General features: G+C 44.5%; 16 protein-coding genes across 16 annotated transcripts; 8 read left to right on the top strand and 8 right to left on the bottom strand.

Moving 5' to 3' along the window:
* Positions 1-44: 44 nt before the first annotated feature.
* KL911_003774 (uncharacterized protein) lies at positions 45-2,066 on the top strand (the record flags this gene model as incomplete). The annotated part of the gene is made up of 1 exon (XM_043198991.1): positions 45-2,066. The coding sequence occupies one exon, from the start codon at positions 45-47 to the stop codon at positions 2,064-2,066; it is 2,022 nt and encodes a 673-aa protein (XP_043053558.1).
* Positions 2,067-2,072: 6 nt separating this feature from the next.
* On the bottom strand, positions 2,073-3,272 carry KL911_003773 (uncharacterized protein; the record flags this gene model as incomplete). The annotated part of the gene is made up of 1 exon (XM_043198990.1): positions 2,073-3,272. One exon carries the CDS (start codon positions 3,270-3,272, stop codon positions 2,073-2,075), a length of 1,200 nt encoding a protein of 399 aa, XP_043053557.1.
* A 153-nt stretch (positions 3,273-3,425) lies between these two features.
* KL911_003772 (uncharacterized protein) lies at positions 3,426-4,493 on the top strand (the record flags this gene model as incomplete). Its single annotated transcript, XM_043198989.1, has 1 exon — positions 3,426-4,493. One exon carries the CDS (start codon positions 3,426-3,428, stop codon positions 4,491-4,493), a length of 1,068 nt encoding a protein of 355 aa, XP_043053556.1.
* A 160-nt stretch (positions 4,494-4,653) lies between these two features.
* Positions 4,654-5,883, bottom strand: KL911_003771 (uncharacterized protein; the record flags this gene model as incomplete). The annotated part of the gene is made up of 2 exons (XM_043198988.1): positions 4,654-5,699; positions 5,814-5,883. 2 exons carry the CDS (start codon positions 5,881-5,883, stop codon positions 4,654-4,656), a joined length of 1,116 nt encoding a protein of 371 aa, XP_043053555.1.
* A 121-nt stretch (positions 5,884-6,004) lies between these two features.
* KL911_003770 (uncharacterized protein) lies at positions 6,005-8,272 on the bottom strand (the record flags this gene model as incomplete). The annotated part of the gene is made up of 1 exon (XM_043198987.1): positions 6,005-8,272. The coding sequence occupies one exon, from the start codon at positions 8,270-8,272 to the stop codon at positions 6,005-6,007; it is 2,268 nt and encodes a 755-aa protein (XP_043053554.1).
* A 166-nt stretch (positions 8,273-8,438) lies between these two features.
* Positions 8,439-9,476, bottom strand: KL911_003769 (uncharacterized protein; the record flags this gene model as incomplete). Its single annotated transcript, XM_043198985.1, has 1 exon — positions 8,439-9,476. One exon carries the CDS (start codon positions 9,474-9,476, stop codon positions 8,439-8,441), a length of 1,038 nt encoding a protein of 345 aa, XP_043053553.1.
* A 165-nt stretch (positions 9,477-9,641) lies between these two features.
* Positions 9,642-12,284, bottom strand: KL911_003768 (uncharacterized protein; the record flags this gene model as incomplete). Its single annotated transcript, XM_043198984.1, has 1 exon — positions 9,642-12,284. One exon carries the CDS (start codon positions 12,282-12,284, stop codon positions 9,642-9,644), a length of 2,643 nt encoding a protein of 880 aa, XP_043053552.1.
* A 455-nt stretch (positions 12,285-12,739) lies between these two features.
* On the top strand, positions 12,740-13,471 carry KL911_003767 (uncharacterized protein; the record flags this gene model as incomplete). The annotated part of the gene is made up of 1 exon (XM_043198983.1): positions 12,740-13,471. One exon carries the CDS (start codon positions 12,740-12,742, stop codon positions 13,469-13,471), a length of 732 nt encoding a protein of 243 aa, XP_043053551.1.
* A 483-nt stretch (positions 13,472-13,954) lies between these two features.
* On the top strand, positions 13,955-16,540 carry KL911_003766 (uncharacterized protein; the record flags this gene model as incomplete). The annotated part of the gene is made up of 1 exon (XM_043198982.1): positions 13,955-16,540. One exon carries the CDS (start codon positions 13,955-13,957, stop codon positions 16,538-16,540), a length of 2,586 nt encoding a protein of 861 aa, XP_043053550.1.
* A 45-nt stretch (positions 16,541-16,585) lies between these two features.
* KL911_003765 (uncharacterized protein) lies at positions 16,586-18,008 on the bottom strand (the record flags this gene model as incomplete). Its single annotated transcript, XM_043198981.1, has 2 exons — positions 16,586-17,702; positions 17,992-18,008. The coding sequence occupies 2 exons, from the start codon at positions 18,006-18,008 to the stop codon at positions 16,586-16,588; spliced, it is 1,134 nt and encodes a 377-aa protein (XP_043053549.1).
* Positions 18,009-18,644: 636 nt separating this feature from the next.
* Positions 18,645-20,729, top strand: KL911_003764 (uncharacterized protein; the record flags this gene model as incomplete). Its single annotated transcript, XM_043198980.1, has 1 exon — positions 18,645-20,729. One exon carries the CDS (start codon positions 18,645-18,647, stop codon positions 20,727-20,729), a length of 2,085 nt encoding a protein of 694 aa, XP_043053548.1.
* Positions 20,730-20,930: 201 nt separating this feature from the next.
* Positions 20,931-21,506, top strand: KL911_003763 (uncharacterized protein; the record flags this gene model as incomplete). The annotated part of the gene is made up of 1 exon (XM_043198979.1): positions 20,931-21,506. One exon carries the CDS (start codon positions 20,931-20,933, stop codon positions 21,504-21,506), a length of 576 nt encoding a protein of 191 aa, XP_043053547.1.
* A 42-nt stretch (positions 21,507-21,548) lies between these two features.
* KL911_003762 (uncharacterized protein) lies at positions 21,549-21,860 on the bottom strand (the record flags this gene model as incomplete). The annotated part of the gene is made up of 1 exon (XM_043198978.1): positions 21,549-21,860. The coding sequence occupies one exon, from the start codon at positions 21,858-21,860 to the stop codon at positions 21,549-21,551; it is 312 nt and encodes a 103-aa protein (XP_043053546.1).
* A 101-nt stretch (positions 21,861-21,961) lies between these two features.
* Positions 21,962-23,239, top strand: KL911_003761 (uncharacterized protein; the record flags this gene model as incomplete). Its single annotated transcript, XM_043198977.1, has 1 exon — positions 21,962-23,239. One exon carries the CDS (start codon positions 21,962-21,964, stop codon positions 23,237-23,239), a length of 1,278 nt encoding a protein of 425 aa, XP_043053545.1.
* A 618-nt stretch (positions 23,240-23,857) lies between these two features.
* On the bottom strand, positions 23,858-24,724 carry KL911_003760 (uncharacterized protein; the record flags this gene model as incomplete). Its single annotated transcript, XM_043198976.1, has 1 exon — positions 23,858-24,724. One exon carries the CDS (start codon positions 24,722-24,724, stop codon positions 23,858-23,860), a length of 867 nt encoding a protein of 288 aa, XP_043053544.1.
* A 76-nt stretch (positions 24,725-24,800) lies between these two features.
* On the top strand, positions 24,801-25,733 carry KL911_003759 (uncharacterized protein; the record flags this gene model as incomplete). The annotated part of the gene is made up of 1 exon (XM_043198974.1): positions 24,801-25,733. One exon carries the CDS (start codon positions 24,801-24,803, stop codon positions 25,731-25,733), a length of 933 nt encoding a protein of 310 aa, XP_043053543.1.
* Between the last annotated feature and the right edge of the window lie 24 nt (positions 25,734-25,757).

The following is a 25,757-nucleotide window of genomic DNA, read 5'->3' as shown; positions in this document are numbered from 1 at the left end:
TCGTTCAAAATCGATTTTAAAAACGTCCTAACTTTTTTGTTTTCATGCCTTTTCAATTCGAAAACCTGCCTCCAGAAGAGCTGGAGCTGCAGGTACCTGTTTACATCTTAAAAGGGCAAACGTTTTCACGCCGCAAGGGATTGCTTGCAGTGTTCAATGACAAATTTAGCGTGCAATATTACGAGGTAGTAGATGGCTACTTCAAAGCAATGGTCCATCTCGGAGATGGGCTAAATTGTCTCACTTTGCAGCATGTGGATGGCATATGGATGAACGGACAGCCTGCATTTCCCAGAGATGGGCCAACTGTTTTCGATCAAACACAGATCAAATTGAACTACAACCCGATAAAAGACGAATCTCTTGTTCCAAAAATACATCTGTGTGTTTTGGTTGGCAAGGACTCACCTCAATTATTTGATTGTCCGCAGGCTAAAAGATACGAGGGAAACGGTCTTGATGCGGCAGTACGCAAGTTGCGCATGGGTGGAAGATTGATGCAGGCGTTCACGCAGGATGATATGTATCTAGAGAAGTTTGGATCAAGGAGCTTCCGATTCGTTGAAGAAAAAACCCGATGCACCACCAGCTACATTGAAGAGCGAAAAGGAGTTCTGCGCAACGAAATTAAAATACATGTTATTCGGTCCAACCGCACCGTTGCTGAACTCCGAAACCCCGATTATGCGCAACAGAATCCTAAAGCAAAGAAAGCTGGCGAGCTATTCGGAATTGCAATGGATTCTTTGACTAGATACGGTGGCCCATTTGCAGAGTCAGCAACTTCCCGCGTACCAGCTATGGCGGCTGTCATGATTTTAGATGCTCATTGGGACAAGGCACAGAATTTAATCTTGGGGCATGCCGCACTCGGTGGCGGAAATGATAGGATCAAGCTTGCTATTTTTGGGTCCCACGGACTTCACTCTTGGCCAATGAATATGGAGTCCCTGCATATGGCATTGACCGACACCACACCGATTAGCACCAATGAAGTGGCAAATGATTGCAACCAATGTGGCACCGCTTGGGAGTGTTTTACCTTGACTTTGGGGGCCTTTATGCATGAAATAGGACACTTGCTTGGCTGTCCACATCAAAGAAATGGAGTTATGCTTCGTGATTACCTAACAATGAACCGCAAGTTCCTAGCGAAAGAGGCATATTGTCAGCGAACAAATAAATCAGAATGGGGTCCTGTGTATACGGGTGCAGAGCCTGGATGGCACAGATTGGACAAAATAAGGTTTCTGTATCATCCAGCCTTTGCTGTTCCTGCTGACTTCTATGTGGAATCATTTAGACCGACTGCATTTAGATGCAACCAGGGAATGAAGCTACCTGCAGATGCGGTCTGTGAAATCTCCGTTTTGGCGATCGACAAAGATACCTTGGATTTGGTGGCACCTTCTGGAATCTATCTTGTTGAGTTCATGACTGGTGAGTTTCCAGACCTGCAATACGAGTTCTTGCCTGTGTTCTTGAAAGGTTCGGGCTGCCGTCCTGTCGTTCGCTTGTCCGTCTTCCAACTTGAGTCTCAATTAAAAACTAAGAAGCCCATCAATGTTCGGGTTCTTGCGCGTGGGTTTGTTCAAAAGGACATTCATGATTTGCGAAAATTTATTAGTGAGCTAAGCTCTCCCATCCTGGTGAATGGTGGCACATTATCTCTTACAAAAAGCGAAGTGTACGGAGGAGGTCAAGGCCGTGATTTGTTGGTTACGTTTCCGGATAAGCGAATCACTGGGCTACAGGTTACACACGGTTTGGCATTGGACGGTATCAGAGTTCTTTTCATTGATCGAACCTATCTGGACTTTGGAAACTTTAAAAGTCATCACACAGATTTTTTCCTGGAAGGAGATGAAACGATAATTGGGTTCACCATACGCTGTGGAGCGTGGGTTGATGCTATTCAGATTCTGACCAATAAAAAATCGAGCCCGATGCTTGGCGGAACAGGGGGAGGTGTGCGTCAATTTTTCGTGCCTCAAGGTAAGAGTCTGCAGGGATTCTATGGAAAATTGTCTAATTGGTGCAACGGTATAGGATTTTTATATGGTTGAGTTGCTTCAAAAGTAAACATCTTGTACGTTGGTGCTCTCGACCAGGCATGCTGGAACAAAACGATTGATATCTGCCAGTGGTACCTGAAGTCCAGACGGCAAGTCTGGAGAGTCAAACAGGTATTTATGCCTCACTTCTTCAAGGGAAGGCACTTTCTGAAAATTGATGCTATTGTTGAGTTTCTCATACTTGGAATTAAGAATGCGCAATATATCAACGACAGTGGCAACATTCTGTCGAAATGCGGCTGGGAACGTTGAATCTTGAAATTCTCTCATAAACCTGATTTCCTCCCTCCAAAGATGTTTGTCCTTAACGTTGGATTTTACGGCCTTAATGTGCAACTTCGACCTAATTTTGGATTGATCGATGCTGTTGGCAAGGCCATATTTGTTGATAGCGAGCGCTATTCCCAGCTCATTTTTGTGGTAATAGAAGAGACTTCTGTAGTATGAAAACAGAATCTCCACAAATCTCTTCAAAGTTGCAACTTGCGAAGATTTCTTCAGTTGTTCCAGAACCGCACATTCGTTGTAGACAAATATCAGTATACGAACGTAAGTATTGAGTTTTTCCGGAACCTTTTCAAAGTCGCCAAATTTTACCTCGATCTCTCTATGTGTAACGTGGATATTCTTGAATACGATCAGAAGTTGCACCAGTATCTGATTCAGATGATAAATGTAATCGAAGTTGGGTCGATGTAACTTGGACACCTGACCTTGGATCTCGTTTGCAAGCCCAAATGCGCTCTTAAGGATATTAGTTATTTTTTTCCATACGTCGTCAGCGAGATCGTCCGAACTGTATTGTTTTTCAAGTGCTTCCAATGTTAAAACATAATAGATCTGCATGATCGAAATCGACGAAGCTACAATTTCATCATAAGCAGTCCAGTCCAATGTTTTGAGCGTCTTGTATTTGGACCAGGGACATCCCTTGAATATCTTGATTTCCTTGCCACTCTCCAGAAGGTCTTGAATGCTAGCTGAGTCGGTATTTCGCCTGTTTTTGACGAAAGTAAATAATTGATCGATTAACTCGTGCAAGTTATGTGCAGAATTCATCAGATGACTGGTGCTAATGGTATGTCGCAGCTCATTGATTTTCGAGGGTGTGTCCAATTGAAGGTTTGTAGAAGGAGTAATGATATCGCCGCGAGCAAAACTCATTATATTCCCTTGCGACATTTTAAGAAGTTGCATATATTTTATAATATCTACATCCCTACATTGCGACGTGTTTTTTGTTGTGGGATTGTAGCCCTTTTTTCTTGTTCTTATAACATGCGCGGGGGTATATAGCACAGTCTCCCCCTTTTTTTCACATCAATTTCAAACATTACTCCCTCATTTCTAATGGTTTCTCTATCCTCTTCCTCTTCCGCGGCAAGATATGCTCAACTGATCCTTGGGGTGATCCTCCTTGGCTTGTCAGCAAAAATCATTAATGACCGAGGCTCTTTGACTTCTCTGGCAGATGAATTAATGGAAATTTATAACAGCACTTCATCCGGAACTTCATCTTCATTGTCTAAAAGGGATGTAAGTAAACGATCCCTTTACATTGACCCCTCTTGGAAGAAATCCGCAGTTGTGATTTCTTCAGCTTGTACTAGTATTAGCTCCAACTCCGTGAACTATGTTTTGCCAAAAATGTTCACTAAGAAAAGTACAAATTCAAACACGCAATCCCTCTTGTGGAAATCTTCTGCCTTTAGAACCTTGTCAACAAGCGCTACAGATTTTGTTTCTAAGACGGCATTAGGAGTTTCCCTGAAGCAAGCTGGTTATGCATCATCATTGTTTGGATCCGAGGTGATTTCGCAAGCATTGTGGATAACCAATGTAATTATGCAAATCAGTCAATATGGTTCTCAATCCTGCTCCAGTGTCGAAGGCTTGATCAGCAGCTATAACCTTACTTCTGATCTTTCCGAGTTGATATTGTCTAATTACTACAATGAGGACGAACCTAACAACTCGACATCGACTGACAGTGAGCTTTACGACGACATTGAAAACTTGTTCTTTAGATCAAATTCCTCCGATTTCTCGGGATCTCTTTCCAGCTTGCTTGACTCTTATGATTCCAATAATCTCACTACCTTGGAGAAGCAATCGACTCTGTTACTTAAACTTGCAACCAATTGCCAGCTGAAAAAATCCTCTATGGCTCTTTCCATCATTATTTTTGCAACTTACCTTTTCAGTAGCACTTTTCTGGCCTCGAGCGCTGTTTCTTTTGTCAACCAATACCGAAAGCAACAAGAACAAGCTACCAAAACAATCCAAGCTAAACCAGAAAGGAGTGAAAACGAGGCATCGGAAACGCCAGGACCCCAAGTCCACTTTGTTTATAGATTCAATTGGCTGCTACCAGATATTCTCAGCGATGAGGAACTTTTCTCATTCTCAGCTGTATGAATGAAACTTGCTTTCACAATTAATCCGTGCTACGAAAATAAAGTTGCTTGATTTTTAATTATACGAAGTATTTGATTATGCAATGCATGAGTTTTAGAACGAAGTCGAGCAAAGTTGCCATCATCCAGAGGACACATTCCTAGAACAGCACTACTACTCATTAAACGAATAAGGCAATTGCAACCCAAGCAATCAAAGTGGTCCAAAGAGCCATCCCGGGTATATTTTTAATTTTTCTTGCCTCGTTGGCTAAAGCTTGAACAGTGGGCGAGCTCTGAGTTCCCATATCAATGGAACCCACAGTCCATGAAGATGCACTATTGGCCCAAACAAGGCATGAACTTTCAGTAGCAGTGATCAGCGAGGTGACCGTAAAGTAAGAAGACTCAGTAATGGTAGGCAGAACGGTAGCAGAAGTAGATTGAGCAACGCTAGGTTGTGCAGTTGTCTGAGCAGTGGATGGAGCAGGAGATGCAACGGTGGAAACCACTGTGGTTGGATATAAAGTTGAAACCAGCGTCTGGTAGCCAGTTGTCAGGCTATATGATTCGATAATTCTGGTGTCCCAGGCAATATAGGTTCCTGTCACCACCGTTTCTGTAATTGTAGTGTCGTAGGTGGTAAAGTAGTGCTCGCTATAGTCTGTGTAAAGAGAGTAGGAAGAACCATAAAAGATGGATGTCACGGTCTCATACTCAATACTATTGGTGGAGTGATTAAAATAGCCGAGGAAACTTGTTGTGGACACAGGAATTGTGTAAACTGATGTCGCTGTTGGCTCAACAATCAAAGATGACCCAGGTATAGTTTGTGTTAAAGTGGAAACCTGAGAGTTCACATACGTAAGTGTTTCTGTATGGGTCACGAGCAACACAATAGCTGAGCTGGTGGATATAACATATGTATTAGTTGATAACTTGCCAATCACAGTTGTGACTACCTCATTTGTGCTTGTTGGGGTGGCCGTAGAGAAACTTTCGGTGAGCTGTGTGGTGGCTAGAGTTGTCTGCAAGGAGCTCGTGGTTGTAATGGAGGTATACGCTGTAGTAGGTTCAACAGCAGATGTAATGGTTGAAGACGGTGGGGCTGAAATAGTTGATGGCGTAGATTCTGCAACTGTTGTTGTCTCTTGTGTGGTGGGTGAAGAGGTAGTCAGGAAGGAAGAGGTAGTAGAGGTAGGCTCAAATGTATCAGTGTTGATAGTTCCTTGCAAAGACGAAGGGGTAGTGATTAGGATACAGCCATCGCATGAGAAATCTGGGTTCCACTAAAAGGGGTTAGTTTGATACAAAAGGTATTCATCAATTGGTAAGTATCTACTTACTCTAGTAGTGTACCCAGAAGTAAGCCGAGTTAGGGCTAAGTAAGCGAATAGGAATTGAAGCTTCATCGCGGTGCAATTATGTTGACGTCGAGTATAATATAAATACAACCTGGTAAAGGGGAAAAGGGGATCAACTTTTACCCTAAAATATTTCAGTCGTATTGTGTGAATTATAATACATTTATTGCTATCTACTGGAGCGACTTTTTGTTTCCTCCAATGCCTTATCTAAATCTCGTAATAATGTGCTCCATCTTGGTCCCTCCTTGGCCTGGTTAGAGGCCAAGCCAACGCCAATTTCTGCTGGCTTCTCGCGCTCATCATCGTCATTTTCGTCAGAGGTATATTCGAAGTCACTGTCGTCAAATTCTAGACCAATATAGCTGCATATGGCTTCCATGGCATCCTCCCAACCAGCGACGTTGAAAACACTCGACCTTCTATGCGATACGTTCAGATTTGGGGGCGTGCTTATTTCAACAAAAATGTTTTTCGACGTGGGGAGCCGGTTCAGTTCGCTCAGCGGAGTAACCGACAACACCACGGTAGCGAGGTCGTCAAGCTCAGGATCAGGACACTTGTCTCTTAAGTTCTGTAATTTTGCTGAGAGCGTATCGTCCATTGCCCAGTGGACCTTATTCTCGTCTGCAGTCGGAGTCACATCGTTTAGCAACTTCTGGTACTCGTCGATCTTACTGAAAAGAGCCTCCTTCTCTTCATCATCCACCCTGCTGTCAAAGCTCAGCGTGGTCAACACCTGCGACTCGGGAGACAACTGCAAAGAAGAAGTGAATATCATGTAAATCTGAATCTTGACCATTAATAAACTGCGCACAATGTTTTTAATGGATACCAAGGAATGGGGCGACGGAATTAGTTGGTTGATTACGATGACCATTGCCTTCGGCTTACGACTGAACGCCAGCGAGTTGATGGTAGCTTCGTAGAATTTTGGGTTCACGCCTGGCGGAAGCTGCTGGGGTGTTTCGGTTTCGTTAAATTTGAGTATTTCGTAAAATTCGTCCTCTTTCACTGTGGTGGTAATCAAACCGCTAGGAAATTCCGTGTTGAGGTTGGCCAACGCCACTCCCCATTTTTCCAGAACCTCCTCCTCCGAACAAGTCAAATAAAGCACCTGGAAGTCGAACTGAACCTTCACCACTGTTGGCGAAGGTATTTGAGATTTCAGAGAGTGGTCCACGGAATAAGTCTTGATCTTGCTAGCGCATAGATCCACAAGTACGAACATGCGCTCAAACAGGTAGCAGTAGCACTCATCCCACATCACAAGGTCTTCACTTACCTGCAACTTGTCAACAAGACGTAGATCACCCAATGAGTCTATCGCCAACTTATTAAGCCTAACCGTACCGAATTTCTGGGATTGTAGCATAATCAACTCCCTGACGAATTTCGACCGCAAAAGATATATTGGGAAATCGCTCGTCCATGAGCTCTTCATCCTTGAGGAATCCAAAGGCAAAGTTGTCGTGCTGCCTAGTTCCGGAACTGCTTGTACGGAAACCGATGATATGACCGAGGATACAGCGGAGATAGATGAGCCGCGCGAAAGCTTTTTTGAGTGTCTTTGGGGCGCCCATTGTTCGGCCCTGTTGCGCTGTGTTACCCTTGGAGAAGATCCATTCGAGCTCGGTTGAGAGTTTGTCTGCCGATAATGAACACTATGTACAGGCTCCGGTTTTCTGAAAGGCACTGTCAAGATATTGGTGATCATTTGGTCGGCAACTACCTGGGATGCAGGAACTGCCCGCACGTTTTGATGACATTTGGAACAATGAGGGAAATACACAGGTGCCACTGAAGCTGTCGATTGCAACTTGGAAATATTGGCGAATTCCATCTCCAGCAGGAGACATTTCTCATGGCAGCTATGTTGACACTTAAGTTCTATGATACCTTCAGGGTCCATGTTCTCTGATTTATATAGCAGCATAGATTGCAGAGGCAGATCACAAAAAATACACGAGTCCGGTATTGAGTTCTTGCGTTTTGATTCGGGTGAGCCTTGATGCGACGATGTTGGCGTAACCCATATATTGGGCGATTTCGATGATTCTTGGAACCTGGGAGAGGTCACATACCCGCTCTGCAAGAGCCTGGATTGATCCTTTCGAGAGGCAAGTGAGCTGCCCGAGTTACTGACCGCGCTTCGGGGCGAGCCGAAGCTGAATTTCTCTGTGAACTTGCCAAACTTCTTGGATATTTCGTATGCTGCAGGACTGAACCCCGCTGGAGTTTGGGATTGAGGATTTATCCTTAGAGAGGGCGATATTTGTGTTTCTTTGCGAGTTTTACGTGGTCTTGATGGGGAGGTACGTGGTGAAGCCAAGAAAGACTTCTCCAGTGAACTAGTCAAATTTTCCAGCGACTCTGCCCCCAGCAAGCCGCTTGAGTTCACGTGGAACTTCTTGTTTGAGTCTCCTACCTTACTCATATCGCTTGGATAAGGTTGGAGCCATCCGATATATTGATAAGCGTATGAAACAATTGATAATGATGTGTGTTTCAAAAATATAAGGTGTGAAAATGCTCACACTGCCTGATAAACGGTTTTCAAGGTACGGAAATAAAAACTAATATTGTGACAATCGTTACATAAATTAGGTGGCTTCCTGAAGACTGATAATTCGAGAAAGATGCTGCGAATCGTCAGGACCAGATTCTGTGGCCGGAGGGTCGCCTCCTCCAGTAAATTGTGCCGTTCGCTCAATGGCGCTTTGACTAGGCATAAAGATCACTTTGGCATTTGAGCTCTCGGCCATTTTTTGCATTGCGTCCAGGTACCTGATTTGCATAGCAGCTTTGGAAGCCAAAACATCTGCAGCCTTTCGCATAAGTTTAGCACTCTCGACCTCAGCCCTGGCCTGGATAATCTTGGACTCTCCAATTCTCTTTGCCTCTGCAGCCATGGAAAGCGAGTTGGAGACCCCTGATGGCAAACTGAAGTCCTTGATAAGCAGACTCTCCACCTTAACACCCCAGTTGGCTGCAGGCTCTGCGATGATCTCTTCGATCGACTGCGCAATTTCTTCCCGTCTTTCGATGGCGTCCTGCAAGTTTCTGGCACCTAAAACTTGACGTAATGTAGTTTGCGTTCGTTCTCTCAGCGAATCTTCAATGTCATAGACAGTGAAAAATGCGGTGTGAGGCTCAACCACTTGGTAATACAAAACACTCGACAGCGTGATGGAAACATTATCTTTGGTGTAGCACGAGAGCGTAGGGATCTGCATCGTCTTGAGCATCACGTTAGAGTGATGGAGCTTTTCGCTTAATGGATTGACTTTCACTAGACCAGGGTCCACTGCTTTGTACAATTGACCAAACTTAGTAATCAATCCGACGTGTCCTTGGTCGACATCCTTGTATGGATTAGGGAAGCAGAAGCAGCACGGAATCGTTCCTAGGGCTCCAAAACAGGATCCAAGCCCGTTGATGAATGAACCGTACCAGCCATTGTCGGGCGTGTCCCATTCAAAGGCATACGACATCTGGAAGTCCTCTCTTGCTTTTGGTTGCTGAGTGATGATAGGCCTCGAGGTGTCTGGACCAGAAGGTTTCTTCAGGTCGACAGTGTCAGGGTAATTGCTTTCATAGTCATTAGATCCCGTTTGGGTCGGTTCGAAATTAGACGTCATGTTTATCCACAAAGGGGCAGAATATTGTTCTTATATAGCTTACAAATAAAGTACCCACGACTCTCGGCTGTGCAAAATAAAGGCTGTACTTTTGGAGATAATGACCTAAATCGTTTTGCGCTGCATAGCGCCGTATGTTGCTTATCATATGACGTCATCAACCGTTCAGAGAGTATTTCCACGACTATTATGACTAGCCGAGAGGTAGTTGGTGAAGTCGTTAGAATCGTTGGAATTGAATCTCGTATTTTTGGGCCGTACGGTCAGTGGTGCGTCGCTGTCCGAGTCATTGTCCTGATCTATAGCAGCTGAGTAGTTGAAGTTGGAAGGATTCTGAATACAAAAGGGGTCGCTGAGATCGAAGCCCAACAGCGGATCGACCGTTATCGATGAGTCGAGCTGGTCAACGCCCGACGTTTGGCAATCCGTGCTTTTGGTTTGCGGTGGCAACGGAAACAGTTGCTGTTTAGGATCATAGTAATCTAGAGTACAATTTCCAAGACTGATTTGAGATAATGAGTTGCCACTATTGCACATGTAAAATGGAATACGTTCTGGAGAGTTTTGACTTGCAACGTTGTCCATTCTAGTAGGGTTCTGCGAAAGATGCTCAGGCACGTTGTGAACTTGTATTTTTGAGTTTGAGGAAAGAGGGAGACCGTCTTCCTGGATTGGCGTCATTGCGAGCTGGTACAGTCCAGAGGCTCGAGATTGAGACCCCATTTCAGCTTTCTGTTCAGAGTTCCTAGCGTTCAGTGAGGGGTTTTGTTTTTGCACATCTGCGTGCATTTTGAAGTAGTTGTCGCACATTTCATTGATGTACTGCATAATTCGCACGACATTAGGCCTCCAGTAGTTGAGTTCCACAATCTCAAAAAGATGTAGAAGCTGTTGGCGTATAGCACCGATGGTATCAGAGTACGCGCATAACTTGTTGTACCCAAGATGCATCACAGTATACATCACGACCAGGGTTTGGTAGAAAAAGGTGTAGAAGAATGGGTATATGTCATGGAATAATGGTCTGTGGAAAAAATTGTTGTGTAACTCAACGAGCAACCGAGCGTGATCCAAAACCTTCAAAACTGAGTCTAAACAGCTCTCTAACGATTTTGGGTAGCTCGACATGAAATGCTGGTGAAATTTAGCTCTATTACCATACAGCATGATGAGATCATTGAGTGTATCGCAATCGGTATCCAGGAGGCAGAATCTTTCTTCAGGTTCAGTTGTGCATGGCCGCAAAATCGTGAAACGGATGTCCAAAGGACAGCTATTGAGAAGCTGGTTTAGGTTCAGCTGACTCAGTGACTTGAACGAATTTTTCCTTCTCGCTTTCTTGTCAATGATGGGCAATGTGATATAGCTGGGCTTGGATTTGTCTCGTCCTTTGAAATTTCGGACCTCTCGTGTATCGGCTAGGATTTTTTCGTAAATTAAGGCCTCGCTAACAAATGCCTCATCTATTTCCATGATGGTGTCAAAATTAATGTTGACTTTGTATGAGTCAATTAGGATGTTGGTAGACTTCTTCACCAACTCTGCCAGCCCTATTTTGTAATTTAGCCTAATCTCATAGTTTCTTAGCAAGGGCTGGAACGTGAATGTGACGGGATTCGGGCGGCCCAAGACAGAGCAAAGAGTGGCAGATACAAAATTGATAACGAACCACAGAGATGCCCGTTGGTTTTTTTTCACAATGTCGAGAGCAGTTTCGCTATTTTCCTTTTTGAGTGTATCGGCAATGGTCTCATCGTACACATGTAACCCAAGTGAGTACGCAGCACTAACAATTCGGAAGAGCAGACTCCATGACCTTTCTATCTGGTTGTTGAAATAAAGATCTTCACATTCAAGAATGTAAGCGCGCAAACTGGTGGTGGTTTCTATTTGAATGCCGCATTTCAAGTTCCTGTACTGCTTGTACAGCAGCGGCCTCGTGCGCTCGTAAGTGAGGTTGTACTCTTGGAAGAGCGTATCGCTCGCGGGCACTGAGCGCAGCACAACAATCAGCACCATGATAATGAGTAGCAAAGTGTCATCATCGTCCTTCCAGGTTTTGGCGTTCCTGTAATTATCGAGGAAGGCCAACAACGGGGCTTCTTCAAGGTAGTTTAAATAGTGGAATCGAAGGTGGAAAAACTTGCACACAAGCCTGCGAATCAGTGAGATGTTTTCTTGCATTTTTTGTTTAGCGGTCATTGACTTGGCCTTTTCCGGGTTGATCTCGTACAGAAGTGGTAGCTGGCGCTTTTGCTTCATCTGTCTCTTGACATTGATAAAGTCGTCAAACTCTCCGACGTCCGCATTCGATAAAGCTCTCGAAATCATAAACCGTGTCGAATTAGGACCGCAGTACATGGCGCCGGCTGGTTTGGGACTACCGCAATCCTCTGCACCGTTGTCCTCATCGTACTCTTTCAGTTTATCGCGTTTGTACTTCAGTTTAAGTTCTTTAATTTTCAACTTCAAAGCCTCGTTGTCCTTGCGCAGGCTTTGTATTATCTCGTCTTTGTCGTTTCCTGCGTCTCCGACTATCTCGGGGCCATCTTCGGCTCCTCGTTTCGCAGGGATAGTCGGAGGCTCCGACTTGACAGCACCAGTGGTAGGCAGCACCAAGCCCGAGCCGGGAGTGTCCGCGTTCTCATTTTCTGGAGCATCTACGATGAACTGGTCAACGCGAATGGAGCGGAACTTTTCTGGATAAGAACATTGCCGATTCCGTACTAAACACTGGTTGCAAGGCACCTGCTTGTTGCACTTGACCTTCCGCCTCCGGCACTCAACACAGCTAATTGGCATCAACATGGCGGAAACCGTTGGAAGTGCAGAATGGGGAAAAAACAGATCTACAGGTCCGTTTCAATCTTTTTTTCGGCGCGGACAAGGCTGTGCAATGTGGGGCTAAAAACCGGGGTTGTGGTGGCAACTCGCTCTTAGTATGTACTTCGAATCCCAAATCTGGAGGACACCGCAAATGACATATATATGCTGTGTTGTATGGTTGGAGGACCGCTTTGCAAAATTTGGCTGCCCTGTTTTGTGCACTGAGCCGCTACTGCTGTAATATTGCCAACCAATCAGCCGAGAAACACCCGTGCACGGTTAAGGCAAAAACGAAGAAAAAAGACGATGAATAAGAAAAACAAAAATTGGCCAGGATTCGAGGAACTGACCGCGGTCACGTGAGATAGCGTAGTTGCTCTTCTAATCTTAAATACTGCTGCCAGAGCGTGGAAAAAGTTCCAATCAATTCTAACACCATGTTTTCCAGACAGTTGCTGAGATTTACTACTAAAGCTACTCCAGCTTTCAGACGGTTCATCACTTTCGATGCTGCAAGCCAGCCAAGAATCAGAATTGGCTCCACTGTTCCAAATTTCACAGCTCCAACAACTCACGGTGACATTGACTTCCACCAATACATTGGTAACTCTTGGACCGTGTTGTTCTCCCATCCAGCTGACTTCACCCCAGTGTGTACTACTGAGTTGGGTGCATTTGCCAAATTGAAGCCAGAGTTCGATGCTAGAAACGTTAAACTCATTGGTCTGTCAGCTGAGGGTGTTGAGAAGCACAAGTCTTGGGTCAAGGACATTGAAGAGGTTGCTTTGGATAACAAGCCTTTCTCCTACCCAATCATCGGCGACGAGTCCAAGGAAGTTGCTTACTTGTTCGACATGGTTGACGAGGAAGGCTTTAAGAATTTAGGCAACGGTCCTGTGCAGACCATCAGATCAGTTTTCATCATCGACCCTGCTAAGAAGGTCAGACTCATTATGACCTATCCTGCTTCTTGCGGTAGAAACAGTGCTGAGGTTTTGAGAGTCATTGATGCTTTGCAAACGGGCGACAAGAACGGTGTCGTTACTCCTATTGACTGGACTGTTGGCCAAGACGTGATCATTCCTCCTTCCGTTTCTAACGAGGCTGCCAAGGAGAAGTTTGGTGACTTCAAGGAGGTCAAGCCATACTTGAGATTCACCAAGGTCTAAGTGTGTATACAATATTCAATACACCGGTCCGGAACGAACGTCTACTATACAAATCACCCGTACACCACCATTTATTGTGACATTTTTTGTACTGGTTCCCAATTGGTTTTTTACTCCGTTCCGAGATTATCTAACAATTTACTTGCGCATAACCCTAATCGTGTCCCACACCAAATAATATATATCCGGTAGAACCGGCCAATTAGAGTTACCTAATTATCTAGCACAGGTTTGGCGTTACATAGGCTTACGTACATTTTGTGGGGGAAAAAGTATCATTCTCGACGTAATTTGGTGTAAAGAAGCTTGAGACAGACAGTTTTTTTTTTTGAAGACTTTGCTTACAACATAATCGTCTACTGTTCATCTGCTTCAGCGTGAATATTCAGTTTCAAAACCTGTTCACGGTTATCTAGAGTTATATTTCGCTATTCATTGGTTTGTTGAATCTCGATTCGATGCGCTAAACCTATTATTCAAATCATGTCCAATATTTCGATAAGTGGATCAGTCGAGAGGCCAGAGGTGCCCATGATCGCACCAAAAGTTGAAACCGACGACGAATCAGTACTCGCTGACTCTCCATATGCTCCGAGACTGAAAAGAGCGTTTTCGTCAGCAGATAGCGCGCGCAACTCGAAAAGGACAAAAGATGAGGAAAATTCACCCTCCTGTTCCGGTCACGCCGCTGGCCACCGCCCAGTGACTTCATGTACTCACTGTCGCCAGCACAAAATCAAATGTAACGCTTCCGAACGTTTCCCCGTTCCTTGTTCCCGTTGTGAGCGCATGGACCTCAAATGCGAGATAGACCCCCAGTTCAGGCCCAAAAAAGGTTCCCAGCTCCAGTCTCTTCGTAATGATGTCGACGAGTTACGGAAAAAAATTGAGTTTTTGACCAAGAATGAATCGCTGATTTCCAATGTGCTCCAGTCTTCAAACCCAGATCTTTTACAGCAACTGAAGGAAAAGAAGCCAATACAGAATTTCCAGACCTCGCAGGCAGCGCCGGTCGTTGAACAGAATCAGGGCCCTCCAAGACCCGCAGTGACAGAGCTAAACCCTCTTCCTGTGTCCCAAACCAACTCTGTGAAGAGCAACGGCTCGGTATCCGAGTTCATACTGGGCGACGTGAAAATCCCGCATGAAAAAGCGAAAGAACTACATCAGAGATTTATCGTCCACTATCTGCCTTATCTCCCTATTATGATATCAAACGATTGTGTTCAGCTCTACCAACAATCACAGCTTCTATTCTGGACTGTGATGCTTACCGCATGTCTTTCTGACCCTGAGCCATCTTTGTACATTTCTTTGGCGTCCCTCATCAAGCAGCTTGCCATCGAGACATGTTGGATCAAGACTCCCAGAAGTACTCACATTGTACAGGCGCTCCTGATACTTGGGACCTGGCCATTACCGAACCAGAAAGTCTTGGACGACTGTTCCTACAGATTCGTGGGACTAGCAAAAAGTTTGTCTCTTCAGCTGGGGCTACACAGAGGTAAGTTCATCAGCGAGTTTTCGAGAACCCAGGTGGCTCTCCCTGATGCGGAAAAGTGGCGCACAAGAACATGGTTGGCTGTATTTTTTGCTGACCAGTTCTGGGCCTCAAACTTGGGTCTCCCATCCTCCATGCAGACAGACTTTCTGCTTGAACAGGCCCGTATTGACCAGTCGCTCCCGAAGAATTTCAGGTGCCTGATTTCGTTGGCAATTTTTCAGGCAAAACTTGTGAATGTGATGGGGTCGAGTGTGACAAGTCCTGACGGGCTCATGGATCCGCGAAACAGAGCAGGGGCTCTGGCAATTTTGGAGAGAGAGCTCGAACGATTGGCGTACAAACTACAAATTAACGATATAGTGGTGGAAAGCTACTATCTTTATGTTCAGCTAATGGTGTGCTGCTTCGCTTTTCTTCCGGAGACGCCCAGCGAAGATCAAACGAAATACGTCACGCAAGCTTACCTTTCGGCAACCAGAATTGTTACAATCGTTTCAAAACTGACTGAGTCAAGGCAACTCACTGAATATCCTATCTATGTGCGACAGTCGGTTTCCATGGCTGCTTTTGTATTATTCAGACTCCATTTGACACCATATTTATTACCCAAGTACATCGACTCTGCCAGACAATCCATAGTCACCGTCCACCGCTTGTTCCGTAACATGCTCGCAGCTTGGAAAGACGTTGAGAATGATATCAGTCGAACTGCCACTGTGCTCGAGAAACTAAACTTTGTCATCATCACACACCCAGAGCTTTTCACAGAGACGGATGGTATCATTGCGAGAATGCGGTCGCATCTGACAGGCTCGTTGTTCTATGACTTAGTTTGGTGCATCCATGAGGCGCGAAGGAGATTGATCGCTGAACAAAACTCTCCTGTCAAAGACAGCAAACCAAAGAGCAGTCGCAAAGTGCTCCCATTACCTTTTTACAACCAGATCACGAAAGACGATTTCAGGGCAATTACTACCACAACACCTAATGGAACTACAGTCACCACACTCGTGCCTACTCACCAGGCTATATCGAATGCGCGGGCGAACGCATCTGCTGCTGGACTCTCAGACCCTACCGAAATCAACGGGATTCCTCTGGCGATGCTTGAGGCCACTGGCTCTCTGCCTGGCAAAAACAAACACGCTGGAAATGGCACGCAATCTGATTCAATGGACCCTCCAAAAGTTCAGCCACATAATAAGATGGCCACGAAGTCGCGGAAGAAGAGCAAAAGCACAAATGCTGTTACTGTCTCCGCAAGGCCTATAGCTCCAGCTCCTCCTAGAACACAGTCTGGAACCCCTCTGCCAATGGAACAATCGCTTTTTGGACCTCCTATAGACGCCTCAATGATGACCCAGATTCCACAACAGCTAACTTCACAGACACCTTCCGCTTCCAACTCCAGAAGCAACTCGAATGAGCAATCGCCAAACTCTGATGCGCTAAACAACAATCTATTCATTGATTCCATATTTCAACAACAAGGTGGTGCGAACTGGATGGACAACACGGATGATTTCTTGGGGTGGTTTGATATAAATATGGCTCCCGAGTTCTAAAGGTAAGCACGTTCGTAATAGCTAAAAGGTATATTCATAATAAATTTATTCATCATCCGCGGCCTCAGTCTCGTCTGAAGGATCGATGACTCCACCCTGGCCCAATGCAAACACAGTCTCGCTTTCTGCCAGACATGGACTATCGTAAATCTTGCAAATTCGGTTTGCACCCTTGGCTTTTTTGAAGTACAATCTTGTTGTTGACGAATGGGCGACAATATTTCCCCCAATAGGCTTCTTAGGGTCTGGATTGAAGATCGCCCCTCCGTCAACCTGCGCAACAACCTGGTTTGTAATCACGACCGCAATACCAAACTCGTCGGCAAGTCTCTGAAGCGTACGCATGAACTTGGCCACGTGCATCTGTCTGGCACTTAATTCCCCTCTTCCACTATAATCGGTTCTGTAGAGCGCCATTATAGAGTCCACAATCAGCAAGGAAAAGCGCGACTCGGTCATCATGCTGGCAGCCTGGTGCAGAAGCTGCAATTGATGGTCTGCGTTGTAAGCCCTAGCATAGGCGACATTATCCAAGGTCTCATTCTCGTCAAGCCCAAACCGTCTAGCTATGGCAACCAGACGGATAGGTCTAAAGGTGCCTTCGGTGTCAATGTACAAACATTTACCCTCTCCTCCTCCATTATCAATAGGGAGTTGGCATGTGACGGCAAGCGTGTGGCAAAGCTGAGACTTTCCAGTTCTAAATTCCCCGAATACCTCCGTGATAGCTCCTGTCTCAATACCACCTCCCAAAAGGGTATCCAGCTGTTTGGAGCCAGTCGTGAGGCAAATCAACTCTGATCTTCTTTGATGAAACTCTGTTGCGGTAGTGAAGCCCAGGGGCACCAGCTTCGAGGCTTCCATGAGCAGCTTGTCAGCTTTCTGCTCAGAAATTCCCTTGACGGTAACGATGTGTCGCTTGGGAGTGTATGCAATGGACTCAACTGTATGAAAACCCGCCTCCTTCAGCTTCTTGATGTCTTGGGGCGTGATCCCATTGCCTACCAGTTGCTGGATCGGAACCGGTCCAGCAGAGTAGTCTTCATCATATTCGACGACCATGTCCTCATGGCTTTCCGCGGCCAGCTCTTGTTCGCCAACGCTAGTCTGCTGCTCGTTGGATATAGTGTGGTTAACTTCAGCGACTTGGGTCATTGCGAACCTAATTTTCCCTCAGCGAAAAATAAACAACGCGAAAATGCACACGCGGCGATCGGCGCGTCGATAAAAATTTGAGAAAAATCACTTAGTCAGCGGACTACGCGTGTTCACACAAATAATCCGAATGCACATTCTGCTTACAATACAGCATTGGGAGGTCTAGCTTGTGCCACAAACAGAGGAGGGAGGCCTCAACGTAGCATTGAAGAATCGCCGTATGGGTCGATTTCGCAACGGCGCTGTTAACCACAGGAGCCAGCTATGTGCAAGGATTTCTGATTGAGCTATACATGGCCTCCGGCTTCATAACAATCTTCGTAATATGCCAAAAATGATGAGGTGACTTCTTTTTACTCGTAGTGCTTATGATCTATGCACAAATATACGTGTATTTTGTCTGTACAATAAAACACAATTATCAAAATTCAAAGGCATTGAAAAAGAAGCTTTTTTCAATGTGGGAGAAGCTTTTTTCAATGTGGCTGTGATCTTCAAATTTGTGCATTTTTCGCGTCGCCAAATCACGCGCATGTTATTTCATTCGCGAACAAATCCAGCAAACCTCTGCCCTGAAGATCGCAAAAGAGCTAATTTGAAGGATCTTTGCTACTTGCATATAAGATCACAATCCGGAAATACTCTTGCTGATTCAAGGAGGCAATTGTCCGCACAACTGCGTATTTCCTACTGTATTAATTTAACCCCTATCGACAAAAAATAATGCAATTTATTTATCTCGATCGGGTAAAAACTGAACCTTTGCCGTCGGCACAATCTTCGTAAACGCTGTTTATCTGCATTTACCTTGCATTAGCAGCATCTCCTCCAAGTAATCGATGCAGGCAGTTATGTCCAAGAAGGGAAATAGCAGAGTGAAACTCACGATTTGAACCCATTTTGAACCTGTCTTCTTTTTCAACTTTTCTTTGGTTTTCCGACATTTATGAGTTTAGACTGCGAGATTGCGAGACAGCAGCTTAACCGTGACCCGCCGAAAAGCGTAACGGGGGTTGCCGAAAAGTCCCAGGGAAGTCGTCTTAGCACTGTTCAGCCCGACACCAAAGAGAGCGACCCTTTATTAATGTCCAAATTACGCGACCCGTCTTGTTCCCTTAACATCATTCTCACGAAAAATAAATTGTTACGCACTGTATCTGAAGAGCGGCTTGCGGAACTGTATGATGTCGCTAAAGAGCTTTTTGAGCTCAACTACCACAAGGTTCAAAACGAACACTACCTTGCATTTCTGGGGGGAGCTTTCAGGGACCAGGACGAGTCAGAGACGGATATCGACATAGTTCGATGTTTCTACATGAGCATGTTCACATGGAATACAGACCTGTTGGGCTCTTTACGAGTCTTATGCCGCAAACTATTTTTCAAGGGTGAGTCACAATTCATTGACAAGATTCTTGACTCTTTTGCTGATAGTTGGTTTTACAGTGCGAGCAGCAGTAAACCAAAAAAGATATACGGAAACTCAAATGGAGTGTACTTGACTACCTATTCCTTGATCCTGCTGAACACCGATCTTCACACCGAGGAAATTGCAAAACTGAAAAAGATCAGCCGCTCCAAATTTGTCAAAAATACCTTTGAAGCATTACAACAAAATCAAGTTCCAATTGAAGAACCTGATGGGTTGCGCTATGAGCTCAAGAATTTCTACGACAGAATCTCAGAGCGAAAGCTAAGCCTATTCCAACTTTCAAATTTACACTCCAGAACCGACTCCATTGCCTCCTATGATACAGAATTCACAACATCTCAAAACAGATCATCACAGAGTGACCAGACTTCTGTCTATAATTCCGATACAGACAAAAACAGTCCAGCAAGTCCGGAAGATGCTACAAAGTCGTTCGGTTTTGCAAAAGTGATAATGATGGAAGACAATCTGAAAACTAAGACAAATAACAACAGCAAGCTTTCATTTAGCTCCAATTCGCCGCATTCTGATGAGCCTCTTAACGAAGACCAAAGATTGGAGTCTGGTCCGACAGGCAGTCCTATTATTGAAAAAGAAGGCGACCTACAATTAGAGCTCGTAGGACCACCTTGGACTAAGGAAGGCATCCAAAGTGTTGTTCTGCCAGAGAAAACTCTTAGCAGCTATACTGGAAAGCTCTCTTTGCCGGCATTCAAGCCTGATTGGCAAAGCCTTTTTGTTGTCGTTTTCGAAGGTGAGCTGAGGTTCTTCAAATTTGATCAGTCTGGTTCCAACGCTGGAAACTTTGGTGACGGTCAATGGTGGAAGTTTGCAACTTGTGTGGATACAATCAATCTCTGCTCTTGCTTTGCCCAAGTTCTTGATAGAAAGTCCCGTTTTTACCCTTCGATGATCAAACGGCACGGAATTGCTCGCAAAAGAACCGGACTTGAAACTTACTGGGTTTTGAATATTCCTCTCCCAGATATAGTAACAAGTGCTGATCACTGCCATGGTTACTACAGTACTTACTTCTGCGCCGGAACCCCAGAGACTGCTCAGGAATTTGTTGATACATGCAATTTCTGGGCAGGCAGGTCGTCTGCTATCCCTCCACTAGAGACTCTGTCGTCCTTAGACTTTGGTTGGTCAGAGAAGACAGTAACAGCTTTGAGTGCATGCAATGTGCGTGAAAGTGAGAAGTACCTCTCTAAGTTCAAGGTTGCAAGCTGGATACCCATCACTAATGGTCTTGTGCCAACCAACCTTAATATGTCTGAACAACTTGCCAAAATTAAGGGACACCACAAGGAGCTCCGCTTGGCTTTAGAACAACACAGAGAAATGGAAAAACTGATTCCGCAGCTAGATTTGATGACTTCAAGAAACGTCGGGGCCAGTATATTGTCTAAAGTTTTCCATGGGTCAGATAAGACAGATAAGCAGTTGGTGGTGAGAAATGTAAATGTAATGAGAGTCAATTACACGAACAAGCTCAATCACCTTGATAACGAGCTTGCCAGACTCAAATGTTATGCTGATATTCTTGAGAAAGCAATCACATTACGAGGCAAGAAGTTTAACGACCAAAATGTATAATGCTATTGTAGTAATAGGAGCGACTTAAATTTCTACCTCGATCGACGCGACTTTTTTTCAAATCTTCTTTCTGGTGGCGAAATAAACTGTAAAACATCGGGAAATAAGTTATACTAGACATGTCTGACCCTTCATCGATAAATGGTAAGTGTGGGATGGGTGAGACAATGAGCTAACCAATCAGGTGGAACTGCAGTGGCAATGGTCGGCAAAGATTGCGTTGCAATTGCCTGCGATCTGAGACTTGGTAACCAATCATTGGGAGTTGCCAACAACTTTGAGAAGATCTTCCAGCTGGGTCATGTCTTCCTTGGTCTAACAGGGCTGGCGACAGATGTGACCACTGTGTACGAGAATTTCAGAATGAAGACCAACTTGTATAAAATGAGAGAAGAAAGAGAAATTGAACCAGAAAGCTTCGCTAACCTTGTGTCATCATCCTTATACGAACATCGCTTTGGCCCATGGTTCGTGGGGCCTTTGGTAGCAGGAATAAATTCCAAAACTGGCAAACCATTCATATGTGGTTTTGACTTCATTGGATGCATAGATTACGCTAAAGATTTCGTTGTTTCGGGCACTGCAACTGACCAGCTCTACGGAATGTGCGAGTCGCTATACGAGCCAGATCTCGAACCAGAAGATTTATTTGAAACCATTTCACAAGCACTGTTGAACGCTGCCGATAGGGATGCTCTCTCTGGATGGGGAGCTGTAGTGTATGTGATCACAAAAGACAAGGTGATCAAAAGATATCTTAAATCGAGACAAGATTAATAAAAATGGAGTAGATGGTATAAACTATATGTACAAGATCCACTAGTGACCAGCTTTGGTTCTTTTCTCGTATTCAATCTCGATAACCTTCTTGAGGTATGCGTTCTTGCCGTACTCTTCTTCTTCAAGTTTCTTCTTCTTCATTTCAAACTCTTTCGCCTTCTTCCGCTTTTCCTTTATCTTTTCTCGCTCAGCTGCAAGGCGGTTTTCGTGCAAACAGTTGGTCAAGTCTTGTTTAACAATATTACATTTTCCGAAGGCCTTCTCCAAGAAACTAGTTCTGTGACATTCTTCGAGAGCGTCTATCAAGTCCTCGCATTCTTCCCAGTTAGTTCCATAGATGGAAACCCACATAGACACTCTACTTACTTATAAATTGGTCTCTATCCAACACGGGATGCATTATGATCTTATAATTTCTTGTAAAAAATTGGCATCAATTTTATTTATTAACCATGTCTAATCAACAGACGGAGGAAGAGGTTTTTGAATTTTTAAATTCATTGCCTGAAAACAATGGTCAACCAAACAAGGCGGCCGAAAAGCCTGATGAGGATATTCTGGATTTTCTGGACGAACTAGAGGCCAAGGAGAAAATCAAGACGCCCGAGACGAAACAAGAACATAATAAGACTGAAGCAAAAGTGGAGGACAGGGAAGAAACGAAACCTGATGAAACAGCCGAAAAGAAGCCCCAGATCGGGCATGCGCAATCCGAAGAAACTACTAAACTAGCACCAAATGAAAATTCGTCGACTGAAGAAGTAAGAGACCCAATTACTTCGTTTTCTTCGTGGTGGTCTAAAGAAGGCAGTACGAAAGTGACGTCCCAATTTTCCTCTCTTTGGGGCACGGCAGAGTCCGCTATCAATTATGCGAAGGAGCAGAAACTGGAGAACAACTTAAAAAAAGCATTTCACGATATTGGCATCACAGGAGTGTTAGAGGGTGATCGTGAATTGACTGACGACGAAAAACAGAAACTACTGAAATTGCCTGATACCAAGCAGGCACTGAATTCTTTGAACAAGGGATTCAATTTGTTGTCTTCTCAACTGACTTCAGCTCTCGAAAAAATCCAGCTTGATATTGATGCTAACAAAGACGAGATACTGGACATCAAGCTAGTTCACGACCTCAAGAATTACAAAACCCTCCCAAAATATGTCAAGAGTAACTTTGAAACTGTCATGAGGGCACAAGTGGACGGCGACATTCAGGTGAGGATTGCGGAAAGCGGCATTTTATCTTCGTCGGCAGAGACCGCAGATCAATCAAAGAGTCTAGGTCTTTTTGCTGGTAAGTTATCCGACGGCGAAAAACTCATTTATGCAAATATCGAGAGCGTTATCAAAGCGAACGCCAGCAAGAAAGACACAGAGGCTACAGAGATTAAGAAAACCAATATCTATATTGGCCTGCTAGCTATATCAATAAGTAAGGAGGACACACCGGCAGAAGAATCTGAAATAGTGAATATTGACGAGTACCAGCCATCATCCTTTTCATTTACGTCAATTCTGGTCGATAAGACTCACGATATCACCATAGTCAACAGATCGCAACCGTTTCCTCTCAAATGGTGCAATTGGCTGGACGGCAAATTCGTAGAGGGCGAAGCAAGTGAAGAGGTTGATCCTAGTGAGTGGGTAGCCGATTGGATCAACAGAGGGCTGGATATGATGTTTGGGGTGCTTGCACAAACGTACATAATCAAACGGATGGGGTATTAGAGACCCTCTTCGTTCTTGTCGTAGTTTTTCAATATTTTGAGCAACTCAGATTCTTCAGAGGCTATCAATTGATGATCCCAGTCTACAACAAGTGGTGGCTGGAACAGATGTTTCTCCACCAATTCATCCATGCTTTTTGATTCCAGTTCCTTTAATGCTGTTGAGTCAGTGGATTGCAAGTCAATCACATGGTCATTTGCTGATCCAATTGATGGAAAGGCCGCCTTAAATGCTTTTTTGCACTGCGGATTCATAGAGAGCGTATCCTTGATGAATCTGAGCTGGTCAAGAGTAGGAAACCGTTCAGAAACATCTATCTGGTAGTTGTAGCGCAAGCCTTTTGACCCGAAAAGCATTTGGGTAAGTTTTGATTGCGATCTGTTAGACTCGCTAATCTGAGACTTGTTTGTTGAGTGTTGCTGTAAGATACCCAGCAGCTTGACTGAGCTCGCAATTTTCGGTGAATGGCCACAAGTTAGTCACGTAGTGAGTTTACTTACAATATAGTAATGGTTCCTTGTATATTTTGTAGACTTTTCAGCATAGACATGGTAGGATATAGTATTATCTGTTGCTACCTATTTTTTTTTAGAGGGTTACATAATTTTACTTACTATCTTAGACTTTGTAGCCGAAGACATCCGGTCTTCTCTGATTCCAGAGAGGCATATTTCTCCTAATAACCTCCAATTTGTCAAGATCAATATCGGCGATGCAAATATCTTCTACGTCGTCGATGTCTGTGCACTGAGCAAGAATAGTTCCTGACGGATCGATAATACAAGTGTGGCCGTAAGACTCCCTGTTTGTCACCGTTCCATCCTCGAGTTTGTGTTTTCCCTTTTGTGCAGGCATCACAACATAGCATTGAGTAAATATGGCAGTCGATTGAGCCAAGATCTGAAAATGAGGACCTGTTTTCATTGTCCAGGCAGAGGGATAAGTTAGAACTTGGGCTCCTTCACTTCTCAATCTCAAGGCTAGCTCGGGAAAACGTAGATCGTAGCAGATCCCTAATCCGACGTTGCCAATGGCGGTCGTGAACGGCTGAAGAACTTTGGATCCTGGTTCAACAGATTCCGACTCTTTCAGAATCGGTCCGTTCTTGATGTCCACATCGAACAGATGGATTTTCTGATATCTCTGAACGATTTGACCCGCTTCATCAAACCATATCAAGGTATTCTTAACACGGTCAGAAGTCTCAGAAGGCTCATGAACACCCACGGACACAGAAAGGGAATTCCCGGTAGCGTGAAGCTCTTGCAGCTTTTTTTGGATGGCCAGCACGAAAGGTGACTCTGAGACGGACTTTACAATCTCCTTGCTTTGTTGTGCGTTCCGTGCAATGTAGTCTGAAGCTTCCGGTAAAAACAAAACCTTACATTTGAGGCTTGCAGCCTTTGTAATCAAATTGATAGCAGCAGCAGCATTGTCTTTCAGAACATTGGAAGCACAGAGTTGTCCGGCAGCGACAAGGACCATTTTCTTATCTTTAGTTTTGAAGATCGCGCACAGCCGCGGAAAAATAAACTCGACCAAGGAAAAAAAAATTCCTAGGATGACATCTTCGATTACACTTTGTATACCATCGTCATGTATTTCACGCCGCAGCTGTAAAAACTTGGAACAAGCTACGTTCACTGCCTATCAAATTGCCAGAGCAGCTTGTACTTACAATGTTGGCGAGATAGTGATTCTTGATGTGCCAGAAAACATAGAACCTGAGGAATCGAAGAAGATCACATTTGAGGAGAAGAGTACTACCGCAAGTGACTCATCTCGGCTTCTTGCTGCTCTACTTCAGTTCTTTACGACCCCTTCGTATCTTGTGAAAACCATGTTTCAAGCATCCGTTACAGAATACTTCAAGATAGCCAAGAAATTGCCCAAGATTCCCAACCTTCCATATATGCAAAATGAAGCCGCTTCTTGCTTCAGAGAAGGAATCTCGATTCCAAGAAAGTCAATAGTGAAGAAAAATGCCGAAGGCAAGGTGGTGAAAAAGAAAAAGCCCGCCACTACCAAGTACGTCCAAACAGGAGAGCGCGAGATGCTGGAGCTCGAGAAGGAAATACCTATCAATACAAGAGTTACCGTGAATACAAAGACCAAAAGAGTGGTGTCCCCAGACGAGGCTTATGGGAAAGCAGGCGCCTTGAAAACTTTCGGCTATCACGTTCGAGTGGCTACCAAGTTTAGTAGCCTATTCACTGAGCCAGGATACACCGAAGGATATGATCGGTGCATTTACGCGAGTAGCGGCGACTATTTTTCTAATGAACAGCCTGTAACTGGACTTCCAAGCTACAAGAAAGAAACGGACAAAAGACTTTTGCTGGTTGTGGCCAAATGGAACGACATTCAAAAAGCATTCAAATTTGAAACCATTGAAGGGGTCACCGAGGCCACACAAATGATGGACTGTATATTGGAAATACCACTGGGCACAAGAATTGAGGACGGAGTTCTTATTTCGCTTGCAAAACTATAATGTCCTAAATTCTCAATATTGCAT

The sequence above is a fragment of the Ogataea haglerorum genome (assembly GCF_019207285.1).
Source record: "Ogataea haglerorum isolate 81-453-3 chromosome Unknown 81-453-3_NODE_10_length_422072_cov_98.086364, whole genome shotgun sequence".
In the NCBI taxonomy this organism is placed as follows: domain Eukaryota; kingdom Fungi; phylum Ascomycota; class Pichiomycetes; order Pichiales; family Pichiaceae; genus Ogataea; species Ogataea haglerorum.
This window is presented reverse-complemented; position numbering and strand designations above follow the sequence as displayed.